Raw genomic sequence first — 22,047 nt, 5'->3', positions numbered from 1 at the left:
ATCCACTATATTTCCACTTCGCAAGAATTGATTCGTTATTAATATTTTTATGGAAAATTAAAAGATTACTGAAAATTTACTGACACTTTCACTTTTTTCCTCCGCAAGAGGGCACTGTTTTCTCCCGTGGGTGGCGCTGCCAATCACTGGTTTTCAAACTTATTGTTACCGTGAATTAAACAGTCTTTATCACTTTCACAAGATTATTTCACTTAGGGCAAGGGGAAATTTTCTGTGTTTTGTGAAGTTTTTAGTTTCGTTCTTTGGGGCAAAGGGAAATTTTTAGTTTCGTACTTTTTAGGGCAAGGGGAAATTTTCCGAGTTTTGGGAAGTTTTTATTTTCGTCTTTTAGGGCAAAGGGAAATTTTCTCAGTTTTGGGAAGTTTTTAGTTTCGGTCTTTGGGGCAATGGGAAATTTTCTCAGTTTTGGGAAATTTTTAGTTTTGTCTTTTAGGGCAAGGGGAAATTTTCTGTGTTTTGGGAAGTTTTTAGTTTCGTCCTTTGGGGCAAAGGGAAATTTTCTCAGTTTTGGGAAATTTTTAGTTTTGTCTTTTAGGGCAAGGGGAAATTTTCTGTGTTTTGGGAAGTTTTTAGTTTCGTCCTTTGGAGCAAAGGGAAATTTTCTCAGTTTTGGAAAATTTTTAGTTTTGTCCTTTGTGGCAAAAGGAAATTTTCTCAGTTTTGGGAAGTTTTTAGTTTCGTCCTTTGGGGCAAAGGGAAATTTTCTGTGTTTTTGGGGAATTTTAAGTTTCGTCCTTTGGGGCAAAGGGAAATTTTTAGTTTTGTCCTTTGGGGTAAAGGGAAATTTTCTGTTTTGGGAAGTTTTTAGTTTCGTCCTTTGGGGCAAATGGAAATTTTCTCAGTTTTGGGAGGTTTTTAGTTTCGTCCTTTGGGACAAAGGGAAATTTTCTGTGGAAGTTTTTTCAAAATGAATCTCATAGAATTCGTTCATTATATATTATTATTATTATAGATTACATCAAATTATAACATTTTTTTCCTTTAAAGATTGAACATACTTAAATTATTCAATAGTTTCCATATCAATTTACGGTAGATTATTCTCATTTTCCCAAAGAAAAATTCCTATGATTTATGTTTTTTTTTTAAATTTATTTTCTTTTTCTCAAATAGATAGAAAAGACTTTGGATGACCTCAAGAAAGTTATTTTTTCAAAAATCCTTATTTTTACGAGAGCACCAAAGAAAATGCCACCCTCGTTTTCTGCGCATTGTTTTTCTTTAAATCTCTTTTTTTATATCCTGCTGAATACATAAATATAAAAATTTTTTGAGCTTTAAACCACTGAAATTAAACTTATTTTCAAAAATATTGTTTTTATCAGTTTTTTCTCTTTTTTTTAATATTATCTTGTAGTATAAAATGATTCGGTTAAGCTAAGAATTAGCACATGTTGGATATTGGAATTTTTACTATATACTTAAATATGCAAAACGAATTTTTCACTTTTCTTCAATTACTTTAGAGACGTCTTAAATTTATCCTTTTTTGTTCAAAAAATTTTACAGTTTTAAAATCTGCAAAAAGTACAATTCGCACGCATAGATTTTCATTTCTCTATCTTTTCTATTCTTTTTTTATTTATTTTTTTTTTAATGAAGAAACATTAAAAAATTTTGTGTGTGAACGTTCAATTTCAATATCTTTGTGATTTCATTTTTGTTTTAATTTCTTTTTTTTTAATTAAGAACGAAAAGTAAGAGAATGTCAAAAGCCCAAAGAAAATTATAAATTAAAAATAAAAATCACCTATATCTTTTTTTAATACTTAACTTTACGGATGTTTATTACAAAATATTATTTTTATTTCGTGTTATCTCTAGTCATTTTGCCCTATAGTTAATTTTTTTTCTCCTTTTGAGGTTGGTTTCCATTCATCATTCTTTCATCTTTCCTATTTTTCCTTTTTTTTAATTCTTTTTTTTTAATAATTCTGTTTAATCTGAGACAGCAATAGTTTATGTAAAAATGTGATCTCACGGCGAAAGGGACTTAAAATTTTGTTCACACACTTATATGTAGCTACATTGAAAATTAGGCACTTTTCATTTCAAAAAGAAACTTTTACAATAAAAACTAATCAGACGAATTTTTTTTGTGTTTTGACATTTTTTTTCCTTTTTTCAATAAAATGATTTTTTTTTTTCAAATGAAGGACAAAAAAGGTAGTATTTTCAAACACAATTAATGGCCTCAAGTTTGAGACTAAGATCAAGGTCAAAAAAAATTAAAGACTTTGGTATTCTGAAATCAAAAAATCAAGTTCAAGATGTCAAATGTATTGAAATCCTATGACCAAGGGGTAAATAAGTGGTGCTCAGAGTGAACTGTGAGCGACAATCGGCAAAACAGTTCCGATCTGGAGATAAAAATTGGCAGATCAGGGGCCCATCAAGTCTAATAAAAAGTGAATCTATTTTTCACTTTTCCTTGTTAAAATTTTGCAGCTATTACATAGAAAAAACTTGCCAATAGTCTTCAGTGCCTCTATGCGAAAACGTATGGAAAAATGAAATGTCGAGAGGCCCCTGGGCAGATTGACACTATTTCACTAAGAAATGGACAAATCAGCACATTTTAGCCAGAAATCGGCAGACCGGCATGAGATTGGCAGATAGGTACGGGATCGGAAGATCGTCATGGGATCGGCAGACTGACACAAGATCGGCAGATCGACATTATTTTTGGAAGAAATCGACAAATCGACACTCGAGTGAAGCGTGAGCGGCACAGTTGTCTACCCATTTTCGTAGACAAAAAACGTGTGGATTTCAAGATTCCAAAACGTCAAATTTCTTGTTTTCTTGAAATAATTCCAAGCAGCTCTCGAAGGTACTTTGAATTATCAAGATAGTGAAGTTTAGTAAAAACTCGTGTAAAGAGGATACATCTGCTGCTAAATTGATTAAAAATGGAAAATTGATTCTTCGTTTGGTTCCAGAATGAGTTACTTTTTTAATTTTTGATGTCGTGTAGGGGAATTCTGTAACGCTACGACTATGTCGTATGACAAACTTAAAATTTTTATGTAGTAAATTCGGAAGAATTATTTAAACATCCGATCGATATCAGTTACAAAGGGCTTCACAGAGCTGCTTATAATGAGCATTAGATGCTCACTAGACCTTCATGTTGTCCTACTCTAGAATTTGCCATGAAAATTTGTCATACGCCATTGTCATACTCTTACAGAATTTCCCTACTGTTTTAGGATTTTAATGATTTTACAATATAGTCAACTCCGGGACATTTCTGATCCTTTTACTGTATCGAAATCTGGGGTGACATGGTAACTTCTTTTCGATAGTATCGACTGTCGATTCTGATGGTATCGACTGTCGATAGCTGCACTTTGCAATGACCCAGCAATGCGTAAAAAGCCGACATTCGCTTAATCTAACAGATATAGATTTGTCGATACTATCGATTCGATGGTATCGAAAAGTTATCATTCCACAGTTGCTTTCTGTAAAAATCAGCAGCACTGATTGGCAATCATCAGAAGACATGAAAATCGAAGCATTTGATGTAAAACTCCCAGGAAGAATTTCAACCCTATTCCCATTAACAGTTTCTAGACGATTTTGTGCATCTTCTGGTACTCCCCTAGCAATGAGATCATCATCTCCGAAGAGATTGCTCTAGCCTCCAATATTTCTCTCTGGCCCTGCTGCTAGGTTGCGTACTTATACATGCCTGGAAATTTTTCTTCCAATTGTCAACAGATTTCTGACGGGGCCTGTTTTATTGAGCAAATTTCCAAGTTCCGTCCACTTAGTCTCGAAGTCAGAAGCACTAGGCTCCATTGTGGATCTCTGGTTAGTGCAAAAATCTACGTAAACGGTTCTTTGTCTTAAATTTACGATTAGACCACGTATTTTCTTTCTGGTTTCACTGGTTAGACTTGGAATACATTCTGAAATCTGAGGTTAGGGCTCTTAGGACCGATTTTTAGATAAACCCTTGAAAGTCTTCTTTAGGAAAAGTGGATACTTCAGCATTAGAGAGAGTCGGAAGTCTCTCTAGGGGCCCGAAATGTCCCTACCTATCCCCAGAGGCGAATTATTTAGTAAGAACTGCAGCCCTTTCGGAACTACTGACACTTACACTGAACAGGCGGTGGCCTTCTTTTTGGGATTCGCAGGCTCAGCATCTGCACTCTGAGTCTTCCTGTGACACACTGACTCCACCACTAATGGCGCCAGGGTGTCATACTACTCACTCTGAAGCAGGTCAGGGAGGCAACCTTGAGATTGCAATAGGGGAGGGTTGCCAACGGAGAGGCGCGTAACGACACTACTACAGTAAAAGAAGCAGATCCTTCTTCCTTCTGCCACTAAAGCGACACTTATGGCATACTTATGCATTTGATCGCTCCTGAAATTTCCCAAGGTTCTATCCGTCATCCAATTGGCCGTTAACGGCCATACTTCCAGTCATCAGAATGTCTCCATAAACTCTATTCAACTTTTGGGGTATTTGATCCGCGTTGTCTGGTCCGTTTCCTACTGGGTCGCCCTAGTGGGTTTTTTTCTGTGCCTTCTGCCTCTTTTTTACCCATCAATGTGCAGGATGGACTTGTATGACAGGCCATCGCTGTTATTCTAAAATGTTACCCCATGGGACACCCTCTTGACTGGGTCTCTGGCTATAGGTGGCAGGATTAATCGTGGGTGTCCTGAGTGTGATGGTACTCTGTCCCTTTTACCCCCACCCCCCTTCCCTGGACCCTACTTCTCACTATTGTCACTACTCAGACCCATACAACATGTAAACCCTGTTGTTCCACCTTCACGAACTCCTAGTATCACGATCTGTGATTCCGGGTTTCTTCCGTTATACCTAATGAGATCGGTCGTGGTAAGCTGGCAGTAGACGCAACCAAGCATCAATTTCGGAGAAATATATTGAACTGAATTAATTATTAGTTAACTTTCATTTTAGAAATCCCTCAGAATAATCAATGTTCTTACTTTCTTTGATGATACAAATGACAAAATCACAAAAATCATCAAATGTTTTGACACGGATGACATTTCGTTAAGTGTGGACGATCCTGATTTCTTGATTTTTAGCCGAGACACATTATGTTCCACAGTGCGCCAGAATATCAATGCTTTTAGAAATTTTTGGACAGCTTGATATTTTGATCTTGATCTTAGTCTCAGAATTGAGGCCAAATATTCCTTTTTGCTTTAAGTTTTAAAGATTTTTTTTTAAATAAATATTTTTATTTTTTTTGTAATTTTTTTTAATAGTAAACAAATTGCTTTGTATCTTGGAATATGATTTTTTTTCTTCTTCCTTCTCGAAAAATGTTCGTTAGTTAATTTTTTTAAGAAATAAAAGAATTAGTTTTTATTTATTGATTTTCAGTTTCTTGAAATTTTTTTTTCATTTAAATGACTTAAAAGTATTTCTCTTTTATGTTATATACATTAATTTTCTGGTTTTTCTTCTTGACTATAATTGGATTAAGGATGGTTTTTTTTTACTATTTAAGGTTTGATATTTATTTTTTTATTTTTTTGAATTAATCTTTGAATATTCAAAAAGTGTCAATATGCATTCCACAGATTTATTTTTTTTTCAATTCAATATTAGGATCAATTGTTGCAGTTGATTCTATCTTTTTTATGTACATACGCAAATCATAACTCAAGTTGTAATTTACCTGCAGATGCAAAAAACATAAAATCATTTCTTTTTTTATTTGGGAATATCATTTCTTTGACGGAATCTCTAATTTAAAAAAAAAATGCTATCGGGAAGAAATGCAATATTTTGCGATAGTCATCTCTCGAAATCTAAGCACAATTTTTTCCCAGTAAAATTCTTTTATTTATTTTTTTTTTTTGCTTCTCACTTAGTTTTCGAGAAATTCTCTCAAGCAAACACGCCAAATACTCACTTTCGATTTATAATTAACCACCCCGTAGAATTTATTAATGATAAAAAGGAAGATTCAGCTAGATATCTTCATTTCAATGAATGATTTCATTAAAATTTCTTCATTTTTTTTTACACATTTTAAAAATCTCAAATGTTATAGAAAGTATTATGATTTTCATTTCCTTTTTCTATAAATATTTTTACTTTTTTCTTCAAAATTGTATCTTTTCTCCAGAAAAAAAATTTCAGTAAATAAAATGTAAAAATATTTTGTGTGTGTAACTTCCGACATCTTTCATCAAGAGAAAAAGATTTATTTCAGCTGATACTTTTCTCAAAAACAAAAATTAATAAAAAAATTCTTAGAGCAAAAGGCATCTAGCTTTCTTCTTCTTTTTCACTTGCAAAGCGGCTCGGGTGGCTGTCTCAAAAACTTCACGAACACCTTCTTTTGATTTAGCTGAACACTCTAAGTAAGCGAACGCATTTATTTTCTCTGCCATTGCACGTCCTTCTTGTGGTTTCACCGGTTCTTGCTTCATTTTAGCCAATTCCTATACAAAACATCCCCCAATTAATCCCTCAAATCTCAAAAAAAAAACTCAAAACTATCACCTAAAATTGACTAAACCTAAAAAAAATAACTTTGAAAAAGAAAAACCGCACTTACCTTAATTGTATTAGGATCATTTCTAAGATCTTTCTTGTTACCGACTAAAATAATTGGAACATTGGGGCAAAAATGTTTCACCTGCAAAAAAAAAACATTTAAAAAAAAGAATTATTTTATTGAAAAAAAAAAACTAATAAAAATAATTTAATCTTACTTCTGGTGTCCATTTCTCTGGGATATTCTCCAATGAATCGGGAGAATCAACTGAAAAACACATCAGGATGACATCGGTATCTGGATAACTAAGAGGTCTCAATCGATCATAGTCCTCTTGTCCAGCCGTATCCCATAAGGCGAGTTCAACCTGAAATTAACAATAACAATTTAGCCAAAAGCAATTTTCAAAACAACTGACATTCAAAAATTCTTTTGTTTTTGGGGGATTCCGGGGCTGTTTCACTCTGGTTTTACCTAGGCACTGCACTATATATTTTCAGATAGACAAAACTCAAATAAAACAAAGAAATAGTCAAAAAGATTTATAAAGCCTATAAGAAAAATAAAATACGGGTTAAATCGGCCTAAATGTCCTCTATAACTTTGTGACTGAGACGCCCCTAGCGTTGATCCCATGAACTTTAAATATTATAAATAGTTGTGCAGTAAACTCTTGGTAATTCGTTTTTTTTTATCGGATTACTTTTAATGCGGGCGGCAGTTAAAATATTTTTTTTTTTTACATTTTCTCAAGTTTGAGTATGATTACCAAATGCAGCAAAATATGCTCAGAATTGTAACGATTTTTCTTAATTATGTTGTAATTTTTCATGAGAGTTTCACAGCCTAATTTCTCTGTAATTCAGGTGATATTTCAGTACCTACCAAATGCCCGAATTTAACCCATTCAATGTAACTAGAAATACTGGGGTAGAATACATATTTTGGAATTAGTTCCTTACAGATCAATAGACATTTTTTCTAACGGTCACTGAATCAAAATTCTTTACATTAATCCATTAAAATCGCCATTGATTTAGATAATGTAACCATATTAGAAAATAAATTATCAACCAGAATTCAAATCAGGAAAGTGAATGAAGGAAAATATTACGAAAATCGATGCAATGTCAAATTTTCTCTGCGTCACTTCAAGTAAAAATTTTGCATCACTTTTCGAGAAAGAAAGAAAACAACAACTGTCGGGGTATTTTTCCAAAGTAATTAAAGGATAAAAGTAAATAAAAATCCATTCCCGACAGCAATTCATATATCAATTGCGCAGAAATAAATTATTCAAAATCACTCAATTTGCGTATGACGTGTAATACTATAGTAATGAATGGGTTAAGATGATTAAGAGAGTCTATTATACTATTTTGTGAGACGTTTGACTTGTGCCCTCAGTTATCAAATTCGGTCAAATAGAAACGGAGATATGACGTTTTGGATTTCGAAAGCTTTGACCCCATTATATCTAATGTGTGTGTCCAAAAATGCTACTAGGCAAGCTGTCCAGAAAAAAAACCCAGAATAATAGAAATTGGTGGCCAACCCGCCAACCCCAAGCGGTCGACTAGAAACTCTCCATATTTTCATCTTTGTCAAAGATAATTTTTCTCTATCTTAACGAGATATGTGCGTAAATTGAGCTAATGAGTATTGATATTTTCTGTAAGCCAAATATTCCAAAAATAGGGCTCAAAATTTCATTATTTTTTTTACATAATCCTTCCTCGAATCCCTTGAAAGTTTGTAAGTTTAAGAAGGTTCATGAAGGCTATCTATAATAAAAATTTCAAGCCTCAGTCTCTTTTATTTTAGAAAATAGTGAATATTGAAAATTTTCGTTTTGACAAATTTTGCCCCAGTCTCCCCTATATCAATTCATAGATACTATGGGGATCCTTGTTCACTGAAGAAATGGATGATATAAGTCCAAGTAGTATGATAATAAAAACAGTATTCAGAACTACGTCGTGTTTACTACTGATGCAGTTTACCCTAAAGACGGTTTTACAGTTGATATCCACAACCATCAGAGACGCTGACTTAGAAAAAAGACATTTCGGGCCGAATCTTTCGGGTTGCCTTATCATACCATTTATTGATATTAAACAGGAAATTTAAAACTACATTTTACCTAATTTAAGATATGGATACCTAACTAACATAAGGCAAGCTGTTACCAACACTGAAAGAAATACGAAAAAGTTAAAATAACATTCCGGAAATGTTAATTTTACCCTGCATTATGGATCCGAAATAGGTGTAAATATTATGCTTTTTAGGTGTATTAGGGGTTAAAGTTACCCTTTCTCGTGTTAATTTTACACTTAAAAAGGTGTAAAATTAACATTAAAAAATGTTGATATATTCTTACACCTAAATAGTGTTAAAGTTACGAGGAAGAAAAGTTAATCGCACCCCCTTTTTTCTCAGTGAATGTAATGCTATAAAATAATTAAAGGCATTGTTCCTCTTAAATAAGAACTTTGCATAAAGTAAGTCTTCAATAAGTACTAATTAAGGCTTAGTTAAGGAATTTTTTGGGCAATGGTAGTGACATCTGTTGGCAAAAAGTGGAAAAATATAGTGAAAACTAGGAAGTCAATTTTGATTTAATAAGTTAATCTGAAAGCCCTCCATTTAGTTCCAGCAACTTGAAATCCGTAATTTGCCCGAAATTGTCTTAAATTCTTTTGAATCTTTTGTTTTATCATGCCTTTAACTTTCTAGCCGGAAAAGTCAATTACAAAAAAGTGCCTAATATTCTGTCAAAAATTCCCTTTAGCTTGTGATCGTCGCTCTCTTCAAGTTCCACCAGAGTATAATTTGGTAATGTGCCCCAAAGAGTATTAAACTCTGATAAACACATTAATTAACCCCAATATTAGCTCCATAAACTCATGTTCCGGGAGTTTAACTTTACGATATTTTCAATATTCTTTTTTATCCCATCATCTTTGATTTCCTTGTTCCAGACGCAACTGGAATTTCTTCAGACGGATTCCAAAAAGAATTCCAGAAATGTTTTAAAGACATTAGGGTAAGTACTTAAAAAGTGCTTAGTAGAAAGTCCTTAATTAAGTACTTAGTAAAAATACTCTTCATGTCCTTAATGCTAACTACTTAAGGGCTTCAACCTTTTTAGGGCTGATTACCATTCCCCGTTAAAATTCATTAAATTTGATGTGCGAATTTAATCACAAAGCCACTAAAAACCTGTAACACCTCAAAATTTTGAGGTTTGAATAAAACAATTTTGACATTAAATATTTAATTTAAATCTTTAAGTTTACATTATCTGGGAATTGAGGGAGGAATCTCTTGGTCAAATAAAAGGAAACATGTGTAACACTGAATAAATATCAGCTTTGCAAATTTATCTTGTTAATCAATTAAAGAATAAAAAAAGCCACGAGCTTTTAGGTATTTTTAAAGTCTTTGAAAATTATAACAGACATAAAAAGCTACATCTTTTTCATGACTTTAATAGCAAATTAATCAGGAATTCCCACAATCGTGAATACCTTTTCGTCTTTCAAATTGATAATGAACCAGAGTTCTTTAAATTCAAGAGGTCCAAGAGGCAATAAGAAGTGGTGCGAGGGAGAGAGAGGGATACGGAGGTGATTATCTGTATATTAAATAAACACTCATTCAGATTGTTATGTGAATCACATTCCATGAAAGTTTACACACAATTCTGATAAGAATTTGCAGAACTGAGTGTATCCTCTATGGAAGTCATTGGCAAAAAATTTATCAGAGATATCCACAAAGTGAGAAAGTTTTTTTTAGAAATTGCCTCCTTATCGTAATCTAATCATTTCTTTTTTTTACAGTCTTTCTCGAGTATAAAAATATTGGAAATTGATAGCGTCAAGAGTATTTTTGCCTATTTATTTTTTTCAAAGATAATACTCATGTAGTAGGGGGTGTTAATGCAATAAATCAATAAATTATTATTCTTACTGGATACCTCACTTTTATTCTGTTGAAAAATTAAAAAAAAACATCCTGTGGGAAAAATTGTTTGACGAGAGTAGAATGAGCAAAGGATGATGTGGAAATCTCGCTTTTTCCTCTCGTAGATTTTTCTCTCTTAATCGTTCAATAAATGCTTATACTATCTCAACAAAAAGCTCTTTCTCTCTCTCTTCACCGTACACGAAAGAATGATTCATTCAACTTATAGTTCTTGTGTTTTATCGCTTTTGTGTGACTTTTACGAGGCTTTTGAGGGAATATTCACTCATGGCAAATTGTAGGACTTAGTGGCCAAACATAATATTGTTGTTTGTATGCAAAAATCCATGCTTCAAGGAGAGTCAAATCCCAAAAAGGATTTTTTTTTTCAATTATTATCATTTGATGGGGGGACTTTATTTTTTCTCTTTTCTGCTTTTTCTTTTTGCAAAAAGATATTTCTCTATTGGGTTGAAGGCAATTTCTTGTGTATTTATTTGCACAAGGCACTGATTCAGAAGCATCTCCCTCGTCTTTCGACACTGACTCTGTCGCTCAGCGACAATTTCTCTGAGAATTTCACGAAGGTTAAGAGCGCGTCAGCGTCACATCATCATCATCGGCAAAAGCGCCACAGTGTGTGTTATTGGATGCTATTTTCTATAAATCACAGCTAGTGTCATTCAGATTCAAAGAAAATATTGAGAAATATTATCACTGGGATTGTCATTAAGACGGACTAAGGACATTGTAGTCAAATTGAATGCTACGGCGCTCATTATAATGCATTTTTATCATTTTATTTATATCTTTATTATTTATTTCTTACACAAGGATGGGTATAATAAGGGAAGATTAATTTACACTGAGTAAGAGAAATCCGCAAAAGTTAAAATAACATTCCGGAAATGTTTATTTTACCCTGCAGTATTCACCCGAAATCGGTGTAAATATTATGCTTTTTAGGTGTATTAGGGATTAAAGTTACCCTTTTTCATGTTAATTTTACCCTTAAAAAGGTGTAAAATTAACATTAAAAGATGTTGATATATTTTTACACCTAAAAAGTGTTAAAAATATGAGATAAAGTTATTCGCACCCCCATTTTTGCTCAGTGTAGGAATATTACCAGATAAATTCGCTTGGTTTCTGTCTATTCAATTCGGCAAATGTCTTGAAAAGTCAGAAATTTAAGCACAGACAATATTAATAATCTCGAATAACACACCATTTAGCTTTAATCCGAGACACATTTCACCTTTAAACAAAGAGGGTCAAAATTTGACTCCGCAGCTATGAAATAACTAAAAACAAATTTCCAGGAACGCAGAACTCGGAGCTGGATGCTCCCATTTTTCTCGTCTAAACAAAGACTAACTTCGGTCTCTTAAGAACTCCCTATTTACGGTCTCGTTTAATTGAGCAGATTTCCCTAGCGTCAAATTAATACCGGTATTATTCAAACAGAAGAACTGACTTTAAGGGGATCCGTGGTGCAATTGGTAAGAACGTTCGGTTCTTGGGCGCTGTGACCACCAGCTCGACTGTCACAGTTGTGAGTTCGAGTCCCGCCCGGTGCAAATGATTGAAGCGTCTGAAGGGACATATTTCTCATACATTGTAAAACCGAATAAAAATTGTAAACGCAGCAATGTACAAAATGGCAACTAGAGCCCGGTAAATCAAAATAAATAAAAAAGAAAAGAACTGACTTTCAATAAATTAAAGTCATAATGGTCAAACAGTTTTCATAAAAATTGCGCCAAGTTTATAAAAAAAAAAGTCAAGCCTAAAACGGATAGGGAAAGTGTTTGTAATTTCGGACAGCTTGTAATTTTAGACGTTTTGAGGTAAAGATGGACATTACAAATAAATCGATTAAAAGGGTCCCGGTCAAAATCCCGAACGCCAAAATCCCGAAAGCCAAAATCCCGAATTCTTAAAAGTGTCAGCTATTCCCACGATTGGATCCGTGTTTGCTGGAGGCAAAGGGAAATTTTCTGTGTCTTGGGAAATTATTCTACACATTATCCTCCATATTATTTCATCCCTTTCAGGATTTTGAACATTAGGGATCTCGGCTTTCGAGATTGTGGCTGCCTTCAGATTAAAATTATAGAATTTTCTTCACATATTTAATGAATAATGTAATAATAAATAATAATGCTGGCACAACATTCCATTAAGGAATAAGGCCTTCCCGCAAGGGATTTCTAGACAGCATTATTATTTTTTTCTTGTACGGCATGAGGTTTTCAGTCCCATGCCCGTGGAATCAAGTGCAGTGAAACTCACTGGATGCAATCCGAACACCTTTAACGCCAGAAAAATTCCTGGTGACCTAAAGGGGATTCGAACCCGGGACACTTGCATTATAGAGCGAGTACCTTCATTGAGTGCCCAATGAATAATGTATTCAACCTAAATATTTATTCTTGGTGATTCTCCCAGTGTGAGAAGTTCCTTACGAGAAATAGGGCTGAATTTTGTGTTTCTTCAGTTTTATTTAACAGTGATGAAAAGTACTAATCGACGCTTCCATTCCATATTATGCTATCTCAGAATGACATTTCAGAAGAGCCATTTGAAGTTGGTTTTAGGATATCCTACGGTTTCTTCTCATAAACAGGGAGGAAGACTTGGTAAACTGATCGGAATTTGGTGAAAGATTTAACTATAAGCAACTTTCCTTCAAAAATCTAATATTTTTCGGATTGGGCTACTTTTGAGACATCTGACAATGAAGCTACCATTTTCCTATTTACAGGGAATTCAATTGGACATTTCGTTTACTTGATTCTAATAATACTCCTTTTGAAACTTCTTAAAGACAAAATCCATTTTTAGGGTTAGATTTTGTCAAATTTGAATTTTTTGTAAAAGTCTTATACTATTGTGGCGGAAGCGGAAGCATACTTTGGAAATGACCGGAACTTATGTGGAATACCACCGATCTCCGCAACGATCTGTGCCCCTCTGACCGGTCTCACAGAGGCAACCCACCTGTGGGAACCAGTTCCACAGTAGCACAGCCACTCGCTTCAGAAAGGATAGAGAATGATAAGGAGATCTATGATCTTTATCTACTCTTAAATGGAAAGAGGAAATTATGGATTTTTTTTTTTTTTGAATGGTACCCCTACACTATTCCGTAATTACCCGGTGTTTGTGTCTAACATATTACCAAAGCTAGGGTAAGATGGGGTAATTCCGAATCATATCTATTTTCGAATTTTGAGATTTGTCATTGTTTCAGATGGTCAAAGAGAAAACGAAAACCACGAAGAAGTACAAGGCTGTACATTCAAGAGCACTTCTTCATTGTTTTTCCTTTTGCCATATAAAACTGTTAGAAAATCTCAAAATTCCAAATTAGACGTGGTTCCAAATTACCCCACCTTACCCTATCGGCCTTATAATTCAAAATGTACACTGCGATACTGATGACCCTCTTATTAGTCAGATTTTTTCACTCATGGTTTTTTTTTTCTTTATCAACAGCTCATAATGAGAGATTTTTAACCAATAACTGGGAAATCAAACGACTTAAAGCTTACTCCACATATTTAGGCGTAAGTTTACCACCAGACTGGGTATAATTTCAAAGTTAATAAGTGTTTAAATTCTCTAATTTATTAAAACACGGTTTATAAATAAAAACTTGATTAATTTAGAAGAAAGGGTCAAACCCGCAAACCATTTCAGAAGGGTTATTTCTGAAACGAATTGGTAAAAGTAGGATATTTATAAGTTTTTAAAATTTTGTCAAATCTGAACCGATTTCAACACGTAGCGACTCTCAGTAACCTGACTGAAATTTATATTTAAATACCGGCTTCTGTCTATTTTCTAATAATGTACTTTTTTTCCTTTAGCCGGTCACCAATATTATCAAACTGCACAGATTGTATTGCTTTGAAAGGTCTTGATAATCTAAAGAAATCTAAATCGTTCCCAACTGAATTAAGTCTATAATGAATTAATAATAGTGTTTTTGATAGAATTCAAGGAAGATCCATCTTCCTTGCAATTTTGAGATTTCCATTAAACCGTTTTAAATATATTTTCAGTTTTGCCCTCCTTACTGTATAATGTTAAATTTATAGCAAATACTTTTAAAGCGATAAAATAAAACTCAAAGACAGATAAATCTAATTGGAAAACTCATTTATGAACGTATTTCTCAGTTTTGTGGGGAAATTCTGTAACAGTATGACAATGTCATATGACAAATTTAATTTTTTTGTTTTTTAAATTCGGAATAACTAATCGTAAATCCAATTGATAGTAGACCCCTTCCCAATTCCTTCTATTATGTTGCTCTGCGCCTGAATTTACCATGAAAATTTGTCATATGACATTGTCATAATCTTACAGAATTCCTCTACTGGTCCTAATTTAGGTCTCGTAATAAGGACGATATTCAATCTCCCAAAATTTTGCACCAGGAACACATAATTTTCCTGAGATAATGCTAATCAAATAGGATATGGATTTTTTCTTTGTGAAAAAAATAAATAAACCATTCAATAAATATCACAAGAGTTCTGTGCTAAGAACTTCTTTCTGTTTCTGAAGAGAACCACAAAACACAAAAATTTGAGACTATTCATTTTCCTTTAGAAAAATTAACCTACTTGCCCTTTCCGTAGTAAATCTTCGTAGGTTCTGACCCTATCAATTTACCTTTTATTATTTCTTTATGTTCTCTGTTAAAAATTTTTAAATGTTTTTTTTCTCTCGAACATTTCTAAACCAACTTTAAAAATAGATTCGAATTAAATTGAAAGCTGTATCGTTGACACCACCAGAAACCAGTTAAAAATCCAATTTGATTGCAATTTGAGCTTGTGTGGTCAAAACAAAAATCACACCCCCGATGAGCAAGAGACGCTTACGTTGCGTTCTTTACTACACAGCCTCCTTCATGTCTCCACTAGGCCATTTCTCTCCTGCGCCCACCCATCAGCGCCTGGCGCACATTTTCCCACCCTCCCAGCCAATCCACCTCATGCTGTTGATTTATCGTGAGCATGGCTGACCGTGAAAGGGGCTGAGGCAAAATCGCCACCACTGCTCATTGAAATTTTCCACCCAAATTCTCCGAATTGATAAGGAGGTGACTCTCCCAGAGGAATTTTCACACCCAGATCCCCATCCCAATGATACGGAAAAACCATTGTACATACCTGTTTACCATCTACTTCGATGTCTGCAACATAATTCTCAAAAACTGTCGGCACGTACACCTCCGGGAACTGATCTTTGCTGAACACAATTAGGAGACAAGTTTTACCACATGCTCCATCTCCGACGATTACCAACTTTTTGCGGATAGCCGCCATCGGTTCTGGATCAAAGTATAAATTTCACCAAACAGAATACAAAACTAATTAGATGATTTTCAACAATGGTAAAATAAAGGGTGCAATAAAATTGAAAACACACAAAAATTATCGGAACAACGCCTTCTTCGATTACAACCGAGTTTAGCTTGTGAAAGAGAAATAAAATGGCGGGGTGACATGTACTGTGAGCCGCAAAAATCCGTGTCAAAATGCTTTTCGACCACCTTTCGACCAATTTTTTGTCCAATTGTCACACGGCCAATTACACATTAGGCACCAAAAGCTTATAGGCAGTTGTGATTCTTATGATAGTCATTGCTAAGTGCACGAATACCCATTTCCTCTGCTCGGTTTTTTTTTCAATAGCTATAGGATAGAATTATCTAAAACTTACTCCAAATGGGATTTTTTCCTTCAAAAATACAGTAGGGGAGGTGGGGCCACGTTAATATACAATTTTTTCACATACAGTAGACTCTCTCTCAATTGGGCATTTGGGGCAAAATGTCATCCGGTTTATCGATAGATTTGGGCATCAAAGCCTTTGTAAATTCCACAAAAAGCGCTCAATCATTAAGAATCACGATAAAATAGGAAGAACTACAGCAAATTTGAGCGAATTAGCTTCATCATTAAACGTGAAAATTGTCAACAAAATTCTGTCGATTGAAAAAGAACCGATTGAGTGAGAGTCTATTGCATTTCTAAAGAAAGCTGGACCTTATCATATTTTAATCAAGACCCACAATTGTTTTGCCTATTTTGTTTATCTAAATTGCATTTCGTTAAATACCCAAATCTCTTTAGAAATATACGAAAAATGCGTATATCAATGTGCAGTAGACTCTCACTCAATCGACTCTTTTTCAATCGGGCGTCAAATTTTGTTGATAATTTTCACGCTTAATTATGAAGCTAATTCGCTCAAATTCACTGTAGTTCTTCCTATTTTATCGTGATTCTTTATAATTGAGCGCTTTTTGTGAAATTTACAAAGGCTTTGATGCTCAATTCTATCGCTAAACCGGATGACATTTCGCCCCATATTCCCGATTGAGAGAGAGTCTACTGTAGCACCACAGCTCAAAGTAGCCCCACCTACCAATTGACAATATTATCTGTAGGTTAAAGTGAGGCACCTTAGAATGTGGGGTAGCTTTGAAATTATGATTTTTCTATTTTTTTTAAATAAAATTGAGCCTTATGGTGATATCATTTGGCTGCACAAACAGATTGAGAAGCTAAATCACATCATGTTATGGCTCAATTCCATTTAAAAATAGAAGAAAAATCTCAATTTCAAAGCTGCCCCAAATTCAAAAGTGCCCAACTTCGCCCTAACCACAATATTATTAAGTGACTATTTTGTTTTCCAGATGAATTGAAAATCCTTTCATATTGATGTTCAAATTAAAAAAATTTCCATTTGGAGCTAGCTCTGAATATTGAAGTATTCAAAAATTAAATTCAAAAAGTTTCTAGATTTTGTAATACGTTAACTACATATACCGCAAACCTAATTTCTAAACTTAAATAACTTATAACTTAATATTGACGGTTCCATTCCATTTCTATGCTGCCTGTGTATTTTTCAATAAATTTAAATATCTCGTAATTCAAAACGAATCATTACTATTTTATGCAAGTTTAAATGTTAAGCACCGGGAATAATATCATTGTTTGTCTTTCCCTTTAATTTGTATGTTCCCCTTTCAGATTCAAATTGATTTTGAATCTGTTGAATTTGAATATGTTTAATTTACAGTCTCAAATTGGAACTGTTCCATCCAAATGACAAATATCGTGTCCGTTTAAAAACCATGGTAGGAATTCTCTACCTAATTTGAAGGCTTTCTCAGAAAATCGAACGATTAACGAAAAAAATTTATAATAGCTCTGATAAAAAATCAATATTTTTATTTGTTCTTAAGAAAGTCTCACAAATTAATCAATTCAAGATACAAGTGAACCGATAACCATAATCCCTACCCATATTTAATTACTGCCTTCTGAATATTAAAACCACGAAGGTTTATGAGAAAGTACGAGAATTTTATTTAAACAGAGTTAAAGTAGTATTAATTCTCACTTGAAATCCATATTTTTTTTTTTTAAAAAACCGTTCGTATTTCAGAAGTGAAAAATATCATACATAACCCCCATGCATTTGAATTTGAAAGACAGACTCAGAATAGATAATCAGAAATATGACAGAAAAAAACTTCTACTATTTATTAGATAATTTTTCAACTGAATGTTGAATTCAACTAGGATATTTTAACTCATTTTTACTATGGGGTAAAACAAGCATAAAAGAAAGTTGTAAAACCCTCCTCTTGAAAAATTGTCGAAAAACCAAATACGACAAAGTTAGACTCAAACTATGATATCTTGGAGTAAATTAATTTTAAATCAACTTAGATTAATATGGAATGGGGCCGTCGATATTATATAATATACACTAAATAAACTCAAGAAATACTAGATAATTACAAAAAACATATACAACTTGGAAGATCTTAGTTTGCAAAATAAAAATTGCGATTAATCAGTCATATTACTATTCCTTAGAAAATTTCACTCACGAATTTGATAGTATTTTTGTTTAAAGGTATTGGAAATGAAATTGGTTTTATACAGTTCATCCGCAAACTTAATGAGTTAAGTAAAGATTTAAATTCATTATGCAGCATGGAAGTCAAATTTAAAAACAAAAAAATTGATGTTGATAAATCACAATTTTTTTTCAAATAAGATTTCGAAAGTTGAATATTTCTTTATGATAAAATAAATTTAAAATACATTTTTTCTTAGTTCTTAAAATATAACAAAACTACAAATAAAGTCATGTAGTGTTTTAATTTTTACAATTTTGTATATAATTTTTAAAACCGCAGATTTAACAAATCAGACAAATCGCAATAGCAAAAGCTGCAGATATAAAAGCCAAGCGTTTTTGTGTTATGGTAAGCTTATAAGTATTGGTTATTGCTATATCAATATAAACCTTTACAAATTTACTTGTTCTTATAAGAAACGGTATTTAAGAATACAAAAGAGGAAAATTCAATTCAAAATTTCTGTAAAGACAAGATTAAACCATTGCTATTCTTTTTTCGCAACATTGTTTTTTCTTTCAGGAATTGTACGACTCTCTTCGGAGCAAAGGAAATATTATTTCTCAAACAGAATCGAGTCTCTTTGATTTTTTCATCTCTTGGAGAAAAGAATACCTTTCCTTTAATAAAAAAATTAGGATTCTTAAATTTTTAAGTCAGCCGTTAAGGGTGATAAGTATTCTCAAATATTGATCTCTAATAATAAAATGTCAAATTTCTAGCTAAAAAAAAAACAAACTTCCACAAACTCAAATTGGAATATGAAATGTTTTAAACTTTCTTTTTCTTATTCTTTCATCACGAGAAAGCTTTAACGTTTTTGTCACGAGTAAACTTTTTGAACCCTAAATAATTATAAATATTTTTAAGTAAACTTGTAATTGCAATATATCTGGCATTCTATGACTGTAACTCTGAATGGGTTTTTTTTAATTTAAAAATTAATACTTGCTCTGTCCCAAAAAAGTCGTATATTTAGGAAACAATTTTATTCTGAGAATTGTCTTTGGATACTTCTTTAAACCCTCTACCTTCTCTGTGAATATTATACTTGAAAAATAATTATTTTCAAAGTTATAGAGATTTTAAATCTCAAAAATCTTGTACTGTGCATGAAAAATCTCAGCTTCAAATCGTTCTCCTGTCAAATTTTCCTACTGCGTGTTATTCGTTTCTGATTCTGGACGATCGATCTGAATGTTCAAACAAAATATAAAAATAATCCATAACTTATCTGCCGTTTCTAATGCTTAAACGTGAAGCAGAGTAAATTTAAACAATGGATGAACACTTAAGCGAAAGTTTAGACCCCGAATTCGGAGGTACGAATCTTGGGTTAACGATAAAATAAAGTTACAGTAAACTCTCTCTCAATCAGGCATATAATAATAATAATAATTTAATTAACTGATATTAGGGTTGCCCCCTTTACAATCAATTTAATGAAAAGAGAAAGACAAAAAGAAATGAAACAAGGCCACACAAGAGAGAAAGCTAAGTCCCCAGAAAATGCATTTTAATCGTCTCAGGCGACACTTTAGCTTATGGTGCAAAATGTCATCCAAATTATCGAGAGATTCGGGAGACAAAGTCATTGTAAGTTCCTCAAAAAGCACTCAATTATAAAAAATCAAGAAAAAAAAGAGCAACTGCAACGAATTTGAGCAAATTTGTTTCAAAATCAAACGTAAAAATTGTCTACAAAATTTTTCGCCCGATTGAAAAATAGCCGATTGAGCGAGAGTCTACTGTATCCTCATCTATCCGTCAATTCATCCCAAAATTAGACAGTGGTATTTGTTATCATCAATGTTTTTGGAATAATGCGGTTATATGTATGAGAATAATACGATTAAGTAATAGTAAATTGATGTAATTGAGGGCGGCTTGCCCTTTACTTAATGTAACAAAAAGATTTAAAATTCTCACTATACAGTTTCTTCAAAAGCGAATTTTGTGTGAAATAAAAAAAAACATCCAGCAAAGTCGACTTCAATTAATTGCTTTTAAAGCAGAAGTCGCGCTTTTCTTTGAGTCATGAAAACATACTTGTTCTTTCATACCCACAATATTGGTTTCTAGTTTTTTTTTGGAGAATTTCGAGCAGGTCTTGTGGGACAAGATTATCAAAAAATCTAGTCAAAATCGGGTTGCTGTGTGAAAAAAACAACTTACGTCATATTTCATGTTCCTACCTGCATACAAAAAAAATAATCCCGATTCTGATCGAATTTTAACCATAAATTAGCTCCAATAATCTATGGTCCTACTAAGTATTCGTATCAACATTCAGCTGATAAATGTTATGCTCCGGAAATGTTTTATGTATGAATATATTTAAGATTTTTACCGACAACAAAAGAATTCTCAGAAAATCCCATGTTTTTCCCCAAACGTTACGACTTTTTTTTGGGACGGAGGAAATATGTAACAAGAATTGTCGATCTTATTTTATCTTTAAGTGGTAAGATTTTTTTTAATTAATATATTTTTTTAAAGATAAACCAGAATTTGCTGAGCAGAGGTCATTACAAATAATTTTTTTAAAAATTTAAAATTTTCGGTCAATTACTATAGCTGTGACTACTTCAAAAGAACCACAACGGAAAAGCATTAATAAGAAAACCAATAAATGCGGCTGTATTTACTTACAAATCTGACTAAATGATATTCTAAATGCGTTAAATGGATCTCTAAGGATACTGTCTACGCAATTAAATTTTCTGCTTGCCAGGAAAAATGCCCTAAATGTTCTGAAATCAAAACGATGACGTCATGATGTTATGTATATCCCAAAGGATTGAAAATTGCAATTTGATGAGGGAGAAGCAGGAAAAAGGACGGGAGTGAGCAGACAGAGGTGTCTTTTGCCCTGAAAAAAGCCATGAGCCGTGGAAATAACCTCTGATTTTCATCGGAAAAACTAATGACCCATTTAGCGTGAAACAAAAATGCACTTGAATTTTTTTTCTTCTAATCTATGTAATTAACTATGCCTAGTGGCAATGCAATGACGGCGTGAATTAACTACTTGCAGCTCTGCAGGCTGCCACGGAGGTGTTAGCAGCATGGTATTTTCAGTGAGAAAAGTGTAAGATGAAGTGAAAAATTGCTTTCCCAAAAAATTTACAAAAAAAAAAATAAAAAGAGAAAAAAGGTATCTCTCTTCTAGACTACAACCATTAGCTGAGGCGACGACACCAACTTCACAACACAAATACCTGGGTTATTAGTTTGGCCAGAGGAAAAACACCACATTACTCTGTTCCGTCACCAACTACATGCAATTTTACACAGAATGGATCTTATTCTTACTTTGGATTTAAGAATTTTTTTCAATAAAATTGAAAGTGCGTGAAAAAATACAAATACGCCTTATGCAAAAACTGTCAGTCCACCAACTTTTGACGAGATAAATCGACTGATTCTCGCGGCGAAATCTTTTCGACGAGTTTGGCTACTTTGTCAAAATTCGCCGTGATTTCGAATCCAACCATTTTAGTCGAGTTCTTTGGCGCCAAATTAGCCCAGATCACCATTTTTTCCGTTTCTATCATTAAAATAAAAATTATATAAAATTCAAAG

At 33.1% G+C, this 22,047-nt stretch overlaps 1 protein-coding gene across 4 annotated transcripts; it reads right to left on the bottom strand.

Annotated features, from left to right (window-relative positions):
* Positions 1–943: 943 nt before the first annotated feature.
* Positions 944–21,880, bottom strand: LOC129810080 (ras-like GTP-binding protein Rho1). 4 transcript variants are annotated; one of them, XR_008752699.1, is made up of 6 exons: positions 21,684–21,875; positions 15,686–15,846; positions 6,742–6,891; positions 6,585–6,665; positions 5,934–6,468; positions 944–5,696 (listed from the first exon to the last, which is right to left on the bottom strand). XR_008752699.1 is itself a non-coding variant. In XM_055860333.1 (5 exons), the coding sequence occupies exons 1-5, from the start codon at positions 21,718–21,720 to the stop codon at positions 6,277–6,279; spliced, it is 621 nt and encodes a 206-aa protein (XP_055716308.1). In that variant the 5' UTR covers positions 21,721–21,880; the 3' UTR covers positions 944–6,276. The 4 variants fall into 4 exon arrangements, 3 of the variants coding, with proteins under 3 accessions (XP_055716308.1, XP_055716309.1, XP_055716310.1); XM_055860333.1 differs by having other exon boundaries at positions 944–6,468; positions 21,684–21,880; XM_055860334.1 differs by having other exon boundaries at positions 944–6,468; positions 21,778–21,875.
* Between the last annotated feature and the right edge of the window lie 167 nt (positions 21,881–22,047).

This window comes from Phlebotomus papatasi, chromosome 1 (assembly GCF_024763615.1).
Source record: "Phlebotomus papatasi isolate M1 chromosome 1, Ppap_2.1, whole genome shotgun sequence".
In the NCBI taxonomy this organism is placed as follows: Eukaryota; Metazoa; Arthropoda; class Insecta; order Diptera; family Psychodidae; genus Phlebotomus; species Phlebotomus papatasi.
Note: the sequence above shows the minus strand (reverse complement) of the source record. Positions and strands in the feature narration are given on the sequence as shown.

Bases quoted from the DNA above. Each gene is read 5' to 3' on its own strand.
- LOC129810080 (XM_055860333.1), bottom strand. From the start codon at position 21,720: ATGTGGTGTTTTTCCTCTGGCCAAACTAATAACCCAG. The intron at 15,847-21,683 runs GTATTTGTGTTG...ACTTTGATCCAG, and splicing joins TGGCCAAACTAATAACCCAG to AACCGATGGCGGCTATCCGC. The intron at 6,892-15,685 runs GTATGTACAATG...TGTTAATTTCAG, and splicing joins TCGAAGTAGATGGTAAACAG to GTTGAACTCGCCTTATGGGA.